The following is a 12324-nucleotide window of genomic DNA, read 5'->3' as shown; positions in this document are numbered from 1 at the left end:
GGTGCTTTAGTAAGATGTGAAATTATAGCGCTGTATCTTATATATTACATAATATGAAATTCAGATAGATGATGACTATCAGGTATCAAAGATATGTCTTCAGAATGTGTGTCAGTAAAGATATATAGAAGAGTATTTATGGGTACTCACATGATGTTTTTTAGTGTCAACATCTCAAAGCATTTAATAGAGAGTGCTTGTGATGTGATGCTGAATATTTTTGGTCTTATTTTGGTTGATTTGACATTAAACTATAGATGAATCATCCGGACATGATTTTCATTTGTGGCTGTTAGTTTTCAAAAGGTTCTACGAGAGGTGCAAGTAGTGGCTTTCTGTTTGTAATCTGCTGATGTCATGTAGCAGTAGAGCTTTAAAGTAAGTGTTAGAGAAGGCTTGCTAATATTTGCTGATTAGTAGGGGCTTACATTTATCATTTCTGTTCACCTGGGACGTGAAAGTGAAGAATCGATCAAACTGACGTGTTGAAAGTACTAGCTTGAAGGCCAAATCGTTCTATTTTCAATTTAATATGTGATATCTTAGTCATGAACATTGTTGACCACCATCCGGAGAATTAGAAATGATGGAAGCAAACAAAAAAAGTTGAGAAGTCGTTTCCTTCTCCTCCTACATCGTTTATTGAGAAGGAAATGGAATTTTTATGAAGGTTCCCCCCCATAGTTTCCATCTTTCACTAATGCTGTGAAACCAGTGTGTGTTGCTCAATGCACTCTCTCTCTCCCTTGCAAATATATTATATCTTCGAACTTCATTAGTAAAGAACGTTTGAATGCAGTTGCTTTTCTTATAACTTCTAGATAAAATTTGTCCAACTTCTTGTAGCATAAACATGTTACTTTCTAGATTACAGATCATAAATAGAAAAGACGATTATAAACAAAAGCTAGAGAACCTTCTGCTATATATTTGATGGAGATTATGGTGTTGTGCGGTTCCAGGGGCTGTAGGAACAAAAGCACTTAAGTACATTTTACACTTCTGGTTTCATATCTGGACATGAGAAAGCTTGAAATTGTTGTTATTGATCCTTACACTAGGGTCTGGAAAAAAATCCTGATATTAAAGAGTTGTATTGCTATAGGATTCTTTTGCTCTTAATTGTTGCCCAAAGTTCATCAAAATAGTTCATGTACTGATGGACTGAAGCTGTAACAGATGGGCAAATAACGAGTTCCATGTGGGACGGGTAACAACAACAATAATAACTATGCCTCAGTTCTGAAATATTTGGGGTTGGGTTGACTATATGGATGAGGAGAACAATTACAGCTTCAGATTCAGGTCAAGCTTAGTGGGATTTGACGTAAGGTCTTTTGTTTGCTGCTGATTTAGTTGAAAACTTCCTGGCCACTTCAGATCAAATGATCTGTCCATTTGATTGGTAAGCGATGTCCTCTGATATCCTGCGCTAGCCTCGCTGAACGTAGCCGCAGTTGCTCTTGCATCTCTGCTGGATTTATGCACAAGGGAGTGGGGAATCATACCAAGTGATCTGAACATGGGGTTATTGATTGGCAAAGCCATCATTGTCATCATCCTCTGAGATTGATACTGTCTTACTGTACCTCTTTCCCTCTTGTGAGCATTCTGGTGGCCTCCTAGTGCCTGTGAACTGTAAAACTTCCTCTTGCAGAAGTTACATGAAAAAACCTTGCCTGAAGTCGGTATATGTGACTCAGATTCTTTAGATATCGAAGGCAAGTTTCTTCCTAAGCTCAAATTCAACCATTCTCCTTGATCAAGCACATAAGTGCCTTGATTGCCATCTTCAGCACCTCTCATTCCCGATCGTATTGTAATTGAGCAGAAGTTGCTTTTTTCTTCTCCCACAATTTTCACTGAAGAGCTAGCTTGAAATTTTGTGGATGTACAAAGGTGCTTTATGGAGATACTAGCCAAAAGGACTTTTAAAGGGCTCCAGACAGATAGGCAAGGAATAAAAAGAGATCACACAGGAGGTGAAGGTCAGATCAGATAACTATGATTGATCATATCTATTTTCACTGTCCCCTCCAGCTGATGCTTGGTGTTCTAGGGGACAGTGCTTAGATCATGTTACACTGCAGTCTTTGTCAAGTCTAAATTCCCCACTGATATCTCTCATCTGTTGAAATAGTTCTACCTTTAATTAGGTAACTATTTAAGTAATTCTACCTAATTATGCAGAAGGTAGAATAAGATTACCCCTCCTTGATGTAGTATTAATGAATTCTTTTGGTATATCAAACTTTAATTATCTTCCACTAGAGTTTTACTAAAATAAACCAGGTGGATATTTTCTTTATAAATAAGAAATAAACAAGATGGACAATCCAGTTTTGATTCCATTTTTAGTCTCATCATATTTCTACAATTTGTCGTCTTCCGTGGTTTTGCTGCTTCTATTATTCGCTGTAGCTTATAGATTTATGATCGTTTCTGGTAGCAGTTTATGACTTAGAAATCAGGCAAGCGGCTTTGTGGGTTGACACATGCCGAAAGGTAGGGTTTTTTAATGGACCCCGACTGCCTGAAGTTTTCAGTTAAGTTTTGTTATATTATCAAGAACTAGATGGTTTATAGGTTAACACTATATCCAAATGTTTCATTAAGTTGCTCAATGTGTTTTCATCATTTCCCATGCTTTTTTTTTGTGCGGTGTTAAAATTGTACACTGCAGAAACTTTCATTATCAAGTAGGTGACAAGTATTATAAAGATGGAAACCCTACTGCAAAAATCTATTTCCTGTATGAGAGAACTAGTGTATGAGAAGTTTTTGAACAGAATGTAGATGTTGGAGTGAGTGGTGGTAGTGTGTTATACTACACTCAATTAGAATGTGATTGATGTAATGTTGTGAAGTGGTAGGCCCAAAAGTTTGGCAATAATGGTAATAAAAAATAGGAAAAGGATGAGAGAGAATCTTGTGGACAACTTTGTTTAGTATTTTCTTCTGATGGTGGAGTATCTATGTGGCTGTCTTCATGTTGGGGTTTCTTTCCTGACATGTTGTGGCAAATAGTATATGAACAGTAGAAATCCTTGTTCACCATGCAAACAAACTTTTTTCTGTCCAGTCAACCAAAGTATTCGTGGCAGAGTTACTCGGTATTTGTGTTGTGTAGGCGGGTAAAGCTAGAGCGGGTGAAACATGATTAGTTGAACCCCTTTGTTGGGAAATGATGCCAGTTAAATATTACTGTTCATACATATTCAAATCTTCAACTCCCTTGGTGAAATCTTTGGCTTCACAATTAGAGGTAGTTGGTACTTGGCGGAATAGTCTAGCACTCAAGCTACATGCTGAGGCAGAACTAGACGTTGTAGCTTTTGTTACATACTGGAATGAATAACAAAATATATTCAAATTTAAAAATAATATGGACAAGTTTTTAGAGTAACACAAGTAAAAGTATCTTCAAAACAATAAAACATTAAGGGGTTGTTTGGTAGTGTATTAGGAAAAATAATACATGCATTAGCCTTGTGTATTACTAGTACCTTGTTTGATACTCTTTTCCAACCTATGTATAACTAATGTTTGCATTAGTTACACACTCTAGCCAGTTCCTCCATGTTGGATGTATATTAGTGCATGCATTCTGAATTACAATTGTAAATCAACAGACAAACAAAATTATGTATCATCAAGTGAAAAAAACTTGGTACATTAATATGAACAGAATAATTTGCAACATATAAATTGTAGAAACTAACTCACGCCTAAAAAGGCTAAAACAAGCGCAGGACTTCTCTCACCGAGGCTTGTAATCATCCCCCGAATCTAATGGAACTCTCGGAATTTCAATTCGAGCATCTGAACCCCGAATGTTGATCAAAGTCAATTCAAAGGCTAAATTTTCACAATTTCACAACTTAGGACCTCAAATCTTCAAAAAGACTTGAAAACAGAAATCGACAACTCTCACTGCTCAGATTTCACATTTTGGGATGATGGAATCGACAAAATTCCATTCCGACACTCGAAACTCCAAAAGACCCCAAAAACCCCTTCCTTAACAACTTAACCTTTAAAACTCACAAACTTACCAAATTCTCAACTTTTAACTCAAAGTTCAAAACCAACTTTTCAAACTCAAACATAAAAGACTTGGGATTGATATCGGGAGGAGCAAATCAGTAAATTCATGAAACTTTTCAAAATGACCGTCCGGGTCATTACAAGTAGTGGGTGCTAATGATGATAGTCGTGGATAAATGAGTGGTAATTAGTCTTCATTATAATTTTTTTCTGAATTACTTTTCAGTAATTATAAAATTGTTAAATATTAGAATAACTTGGATCTATTCAACTCTATACTAAGTTGATTTAATCTTAAGAAAAAGAAAGAATGTATTTTTTTAATAGTTTGAGATTTCAATAATTTAAATTCAAATATCAATAAAGTGCAAACAAATAAGGCTCAAAGGCAATAATTATTTGAATATTGTCAAGCTTAAGATTTTTCAATGAAGAATTATAGAACTTTTTCTGATTAGTATTATAGAGACTATTTCAGCTCTACGTTCCCTACCAAAAATGATGTATTCGTGTCTCTAGGACAATAGTAAGACCCTCCATAACATCAAATAACCAAGTGTGTCATCCTATTTGTGCACATTTCCTAATAGTATCATCAAAAAGTAAAATACTAGTCATCTCCAATCGTCTATACGATCGTAGTATTCAGTCTAATTTTCGTGAACCTTGATTAATTCTAAAACATATCTGCCACTTTTCACCAATAACAAGTACCAGATAACTATGTTCACCAAAATTAGAATAGATAAAAAAAATCACTTAATAATTTTATCTTCACTAAAATTTGAACCCGAGAGCTAATGACTCCAAGCCACTACTTTATTAATTGTTTTGGATGTGTGTGGGGAAGAGTTCATCTAATCTTTCTTATGAGCTTAGGGTCATTGGCCTAAGTTTGATTTATCCATGGGTAAAATGTGGACCATATTTAGGTTGGTTCCTATTTCAAAATATCCAAGCTTGTAATGTGGTCCAAAGTCTAAATTAAAGTAGCACTTAGGTTTATTCCTTGACTTGAGTGGTTAGTTACAAAAAGAATCTGCCGACTTCATTTGAAATATCATCCAGATGAGGATAACAGTATAAGAGAAGAATTGTGATGGGGCTTGTCAATCAGTTGTATCATCATATAGGTTTTAGAGCCCGTTTGAATTAAGTTTTTTTAGTCAAAAATTAAAAAAAGTCAAATTTAAATGATTTTTTATGTTAAATAAATTGTAGGGGATATCTATTTTTGATTTTTGACTTATTTAAGTTGTTTTTAATCTTGTCAAACATTTCCTAAACTTCTTTTAAATCATTTTTTACTTATTTTAATTTATTTCTATATTTGCCAAACAGTTTCAAAAATAAAAAAACTAACTTAAAAATAGATTTGACCAACTTTTAACCCAATTCAAACCCCCTTTGAGACTGATATTTTCTCTTCTGCTAAACACTTTGGCCTGTGAATATGCGGGAAAAACAAGAATCTTCAAAGTAGAAACTTTTCATTTCTTACTTTTTCATCCGCAATGAAACTTTTCTTTTGTATATCACTGACGTTAGTTAGCTTTGTGAGACTTCGTTTTATTTCATAATTTCGATAAATTCATATTTTGTAGACCCAAGTATGTAAGAATTGAATTTATTCTCTTCAGTCACTTTTACTTATTTATTTTGAACTTACATGTTTTTTATCATAATATTTATAGTAATTAGTGTTTAGTTTACGTCTTGATAAGAGTAAAACTTGGAGAAAAAAATTTTCTCTTGATATGCTAAAAGTATAAAAAAAAATTAAAAAAATTATTGTAGTGAACTAATAAAAATGAATATATGACACAACTATTGTTTATTGTGAAACACATGATAAAGTTTTTTCAACTTACTGGCTTCGACTAAGATTTTGTGCTATGGCTTTAAAGGAAAACACGCAATATCGAGTTTGACAAAAGGGATAGAGGAAATATATGTGCTGGTTTTGTGGGCGTAAATTAATTGAAATATATAGGTGGAATATATTAACAACCCCTTTAAGATTTGTCAATATAGTTCATTTAGACACTCAAATTATGATATGTTTTATGAAGTATTTAAATATATAATGAAATATTTGTATTCAATAATTTTAGTTTAAACTTTGAAAAACCTTCTACACATATTGTCAGACACTCATTATACGAATAAGTTAATAATTTAAAATATATCACCTCCTTTAATGATACACATTTACGCTCAACAAATCATACAACCTCAATCACTTAATTGAAATAGTCTTTAATATGTAACAAATGGTGTTTATTTTAACTCTTTATCCTAAGTCTAACGGATTTATTTTTAAAAAGTATTAAATTTAACTGTGGATCCCACTTGGCTAACAAAATCTACCAATATCGTTTTCTTTGTTAGCTTAAAGAAAAACTTCATGAAATCTAACATCATTGTCTTTACTTTCTCTAACAAAATTTACTATTTTCTCTTGCTTAAACAAAAATGGATATTTGGTCGATGGAATGGAGTAGTATTTTAAGAAATAAAAAATAAGAAATTATGTTAGAGAAAATGGTTTTAGAATTTACATAGCTTTTATGAAACATTAAGGACCAAATGTTATGGTTTGACTTTTAGTAAATTAACGTATAACAAAAGGTATGTGAATGTCACTGTTATGAAACTAAAAAGTTTAAAGGTATGTCAATGTATTTCGCCAAAAAATATTATTCTCATCCCAGTGTGTTCGTGCCAATGGTCGGTACATATTATTCTCATTCCATATATATATATATATATAAAAAATCATTTCAAATTAATTCCTCCGTCCACTTTTAGTTGTCATGATTTCCTTTTTTTAGAGTCAAACGATAAGAACTTTGACTAGCATTTTACGATATATTTTTTCATCATATTGACATGCAAAAAATTGCACTTTATAGTACTTTCCATATAGTTTTTGAATATCTAAATTTTTTTGTTCAAAATATCAAATTAATCTAATTTAACTTTGAAAATTAGTCAACTTAAATTTCGAAAAGTGCAACATGACAACTAAAAATGGACGAAGAGAATAATATATAATGATTTAAGGCAAACATTTGATTAATGCCTCGATAGATAAAATGTTGAATCAAAGAAGTGGTGATGTTGGTATATTTTATTAGTGGTTTGTTTTTCCATTGTTGGATAAAGAGGAAAGAGGAGATAATGAAAGCAAAATATAGGTTGGATGTACTTGTACAACTTTTTGGACATTTAATTTCCCTTGAATCTGAGGATAAGTGGAAGGTCAACCGTGCCAAAATTCAGTAAAATATCGATTGCATGCATAAAACCAGCATAATTTTTAGAAAGGTACAATAGTTGAAAGGGCATCATATGGACCACTTTTAGGGGAAATGCAAAAGGTTCTTTGCATTAGCATCAAGCCATCAACAATTAAATACAAACAACCATTTGTGAAGCCGGCCCAACCGCGAGAAATCAAAAGATCTTTGTTGGTGTTAACTTGGATCCAGAATTTTCACTCATTAACTATGTCAATTTCTCTATCTTCTACTAATGGTAAACACTATAGGTTTAAAACTTGACATACAAAATAAGAAGCACACCTCAACAATACAATAGGTTACTAAAGCAATCGTTATGATTGTAACTTTGTATGTTTTGAAATTTATCAATCTATTAATAAAGTCAAAAGCTCGATGAATCTTTGCATTTCTTAATTTCTTTTTCATAAAATTTGTATAACATCAAATAAATAATTTTAATTATTTTACATAACCATGTATTGAAAATTAAATTTGTAGTCACTGTAATAAGTTAATACTTGAAAAAATAATGTTAGCAAACATTAACTTAAACAAGTATTGACACATAAAATTCAAAATACTTTTATTTAAATATCTTCTAAGTTGTAAGTGGTAACTTTTAACAAGTATTGACACATAAAAATTCAAAATACTTTCATTTAAGTATCTTCTAAGTTGTAACTTTTATATATTTTAAGTATATATAATATAATGTAAGTATTCTATTATAATAGGTAGTATATTGTGAGTATAAAATGTTATACATTATAAGTATATACATAATATAATATAAGTATTATATTATATTAGATAATATATTTATATATATATATATATATACTAGTTTTTCGACACGTGCGTTGCACGTGATTACCAATTCAGAAAATATATCTTATAGTAAATAGTATTGTTTATTTAAGCGAAAAATAGAATAATAAGCTTTGCACAAAAAATATTGCAGATTTTTTTGTGAATGTTCAATGTGGATCATTATATATATCTCTTATTCACGCGGACCTATGAAGATGGTCAATGAAAATTTTTATTAGCTAAATGCATATATTTATTTCAATTTGCTGAGGTTCAATCATGTAATTGGCCGTATCTCAATAATATTACCTTATAAACGATATTTATTGTGTATTTTTCTTGTCATCTAACCATATATGTTTGCACGTGTATTTCACGTTAAACTACCCAAATGTCATATGAACATATGAAGAGAATAATTATATTTTATATTTTAGAACTAATTTAAAATAATATATTTTGAAGTTAAAATTAAATAATATATTTTAAAGTTTGAAGATCTTGTTAACTTGATAATACATTTGTGACATATATAAAACGTTAATTCAAAGACAAATACCTACCAATATATATATGAGTATTTCTTCGTCTAAAATACTGTACTATTAAGAACTAGTAAATAAGTAAAACAAAAAGGCAATGTTTATATAGTAATAACTATTTTGAAGCAAACTTCCTAACATTCTAAATCACATTGATAAATAAAGTCATTATTTTGACTTGAACATCAAAAGAACAAATTGTGACCATTCTCTAACCCTTGAGAAATTTTGAAAAAATATGTTCAAAAGCATATATTTACATCACATGAAAAATTGTTTAAAAAAAAAACAAAATGAATTTAGACTACATCATGTTAACTTTATATATTGGAACACTACATACTAATGTATATATTATGCAAATTGATGGCCTTTCGGTAGTGCCAATATAGAAGTTCATCAGTCAATAATTCTGTGGAAACAAAACAAGGCAGTTTACTCAACTATCAAAGATCACTATGAAAAGGGGAGGTAAAGACAACCGCATTTTGACAATAATAATGACGGTGTGTTCCTTCACAAACAATTAAAAAAGAAGAGAAAATGTGATGGTACAAAATGCAACGTAGAGACACCAGAGAAATATTGAGTGAACGAAAAGGATAGATACATTTCATGTAATCCCCATAATAAAATTTCTCCTCTTTTTGCTTAATTCTTCTATTCTTGGTAGAACATTGAAGCATATCATCAAAGGGGAGTTAACACCACAACCATGTACGTAGCAAGTTACAAATGGACCACTATTAGCAACTGATTTAATTTTGATATGGTAAATTATTGCAGAAAAGGCAGCACCAGGCTGTCATACAACTAATGACACAAGTAATACACCGACAAAAATGTACATTTTCTTTCTTCACCAAAAATAAATCTTTCTTTCCACTCACAAACTCGACAGTAATCAGTATATACTAAGAGCAAAGGAATCACTTACAGCCTTATTCGAACTAACTCAATTACAATAAATCTAATCAAATCTTTTAAAATGCAAGAAGAAGAATAAAAAATTGTTGTTGAAAAAAATGAGAGGAAGCCCCTCTATTAATAGTCAACAAAGGGTGGTATGAACAAGTATTTTTGTGTCTTATCGGAAAAGTTATGACCTTTTCAGAAGTCACAACTCTTTGGAAAAGTCACAACATATTGAAAAAGTCACAATTTTTTGGAAAAGTCACAACTCATCAAAAAAGTCACAACCTAAGTTAGGGATATAATAGTAATTTAACATTTAAGTTAGGAGTTCATGCTTTTAAGGTAATATATATATATATATATATATATAAGTATTCTATTACTATAGATAGTATATTGTGAGTATGTTTGAACGCTACATTCTTTCATTTCCAGCCTCCTCCTCCTCCTCCTCCTCATTGTAATGACCCAGAAGATCATTTTTGAAAAATTTCATAAAATTACCGATTTACCCCTTCTGGTAGCTATCCTGAATCATTTCTGATCAGTTTGTAGAGTTGGTCCTGAAATATGATTGAAAAGTTTTGAATTTTGGAAGTTTTGAGTTTAGAAAGGTTTAAAGCGGTAAAAAAAAAATTTTGGTAACAATCAGAGTTTCGAGTCTTGGAATGGAATTATGTTAGTTCCATCAACTTCAGAATGTGAAGTTTTGTCTAGGAGTGTAATTTTTCTTTGATTCAAAGTTGTTTCGTGGATTTGAGTGCTTGAGTTGGAAGGTTAGGTGCTTTTAGACCAAGAGTTGACTTTGGTCAACATTCGGAATTCAGACGCTCAGAATGGATTTCTAACAATTCCATTGGATTCATAGGATGTTTCTAGGCCTAGTTGAGGTCTTGTTTGATTTGGAGGTCTCGAGGGCAGTTTGACCTTTTTGAGTGTTTGTTAGTTTATTGCGATTTTCACGAGTTATGGGTTAAGGAGACATCAGATTCATGTTTTGATAGTTCCATTGACTCCAGATTGTCAAGTTTAGTGGGGTTTGGTATTTGGTTTATGTACACGGGGTTTCGAACAAATTTCAAGGGTCCATTTGAAGTTTTGTGTGTTTGCTGATTTTGCTGAAATTTAGTAATGGTGCCAACTGATTGCGTTCGCAAAGCAAGTGATCAAGTTCGCGAAGGGTATCTTAGTGGAACCCTCGCGTTCGCGGAGGGTCTAATTACTAACCTCCGCGTTCGTGGGAGCCTTGCCACGTTCACAGAGGGTTGAGACTGTTGCCCTCCACGTTCGTGAAGACTTAACGAACCTCTGTGTTTGCAGACAAAGGCCGCGTTCGTGAAGAGTAAATCCCTGGCAGTGTTATGTTTTTCAAAATCGGGATTCTTCCCCAATTTTTCACCATTTTGAGATTTGGAAACCTTTGAGAGGTGATTTCAAAGAGAGATTTCGAGCTAAATTATTTGAGTAAGTGATTATAACCTTAAATATAATATTCATTTTACATTATCTCTTTAACACTAAATTAGAGATTTTGAAATTCAAAGTGTAAATTTCTATGGCTCGCGTAATTATATTTTGATTTAATAATTAATATAAGTTAAATCTTAAACATATGTGGAGAAGTGGGGAAGTGGAAAAGTTACTTAGTAACTTCCAACTACCCATTAAGTGGGGAGTTATTTGGTAGTTTTAAAACTATCCATCATCTCCACTACTCACCATGATGAAAAGTGGGAATAATGTTTAAAAAATATCTTATTTAAAGGGTCATCTCTCTGTTATAAAGATATAGTCTTATCCATCAAAGCTATTCATAAAGTGTAAAGAAAGAGAGAGAAACAACTTCTGAAGAACAATAAAGAAAAGACTTCCGCTCAATAAAAATCATGTAGTTCTACGATCATGCATAATTGATAGGATGTATGAATGTTTAGATTGTTTATATTTTCACAATCTCTTTAAATCCTAACATGTGGTATCAGAGCCTGATTTAAGAACTAGTGATTTTCGATAAAATTAATGTTGTCTTTATTTGAAAACGGTAATGGGTATTGACTTAATGGTATGGCTGATTTAGATTCAGATTATTATGTTTTGAGTAGTTGAGTTTCACTCACTGAAAACTTGAATTTGTATTAGAATACTTGCTCTTTTCTTTTAAATTAAGAAAACAAATTTTAGTAATGACCTTCAAAAGAACTCATGTGAGTTAAATAGTGAAGTGTTGATCCATAATTTGTTTTTCTTTTTAGCATCATTGTATATATAATTATTCATATATGCATAATGTTATTATCCCTTATTATTGTACTAATTTTGCCATATAAAGGTGTTTAGTATTATGGGAAATAAGTATTCACTATTATGATGTATTTTATTTTGGAATTATGTATATGTGATTCGTTAATCATCAAAATGGTCGAATCTTTACGAATAAATAATTAAACGTATCCATTATTTTGATGCTTGTAACCGATATAACACTTATGGATATATTGAAGTTTTTGGTTATAAGATATTTATGGATCACATAAAGGTTGATTATTTATTTTTATAACCATTGAACATTATGGAGATAATTTAGATGTGTCATTAGTTTTATTTATTTATCCAAAGACAATATATATTATTGATTGACACATTAAAAATTATTGAATTACGTTAAATTTACATTTTTTCCCTCCCTAGGAGCTCCCACCTCTTTTTGCTCCCTTGGTGACTCG

The 12324-nt window shown here is 31.5% G+C and overlaps 1 protein-coding gene across 1 annotated transcript; it reads right to left on the bottom strand.

Moving 5' to 3' along the window:
- Nucleotides 1-894: 894 nt before the first annotated feature.
- LOC125838992 (zinc finger protein 7-like) lies at nt 895-2045 on the bottom strand. Its single transcript, XM_049517994.1, has one exon. It carries the CDS (start codon nt 1804-1806, stop codon nt 1288-1290), a length of 519 nt encoding a protein of 172 aa, XP_049373951.1. The 5' UTR covers nt 1807-2045; the 3' UTR covers nt 895-1287.
- Between the last annotated feature and the right edge of the window lie 10279 nt (nt 2046-12324).

This window comes from Solanum verrucosum, unplaced genomic scaffold, assembly GCF_900185275.1.
Source record: "Solanum verrucosum unplaced genomic scaffold, falcon-dt-bn FXZP01000163.1, whole genome shotgun sequence".
Classification (NCBI taxonomy): domain Eukaryota; kingdom Viridiplantae; phylum Streptophyta; class Magnoliopsida; order Solanales; family Solanaceae; genus Solanum; species Solanum verrucosum.
The sequence above is the reverse complement of the archived record's forward strand: the minus strand, read 5'-3'. Positions and strand labels throughout refer to the sequence as shown.

What these genes read in the sequence shown, in the direction of transcription:
- LOC125838992 (XM_049517994.1), bottom strand. Translation starts at nt 1,806, where the DNA reads ATGAGAGGTGCTGAAGATGGCAATCAAGGCACTTATGTGCTTGATCAA.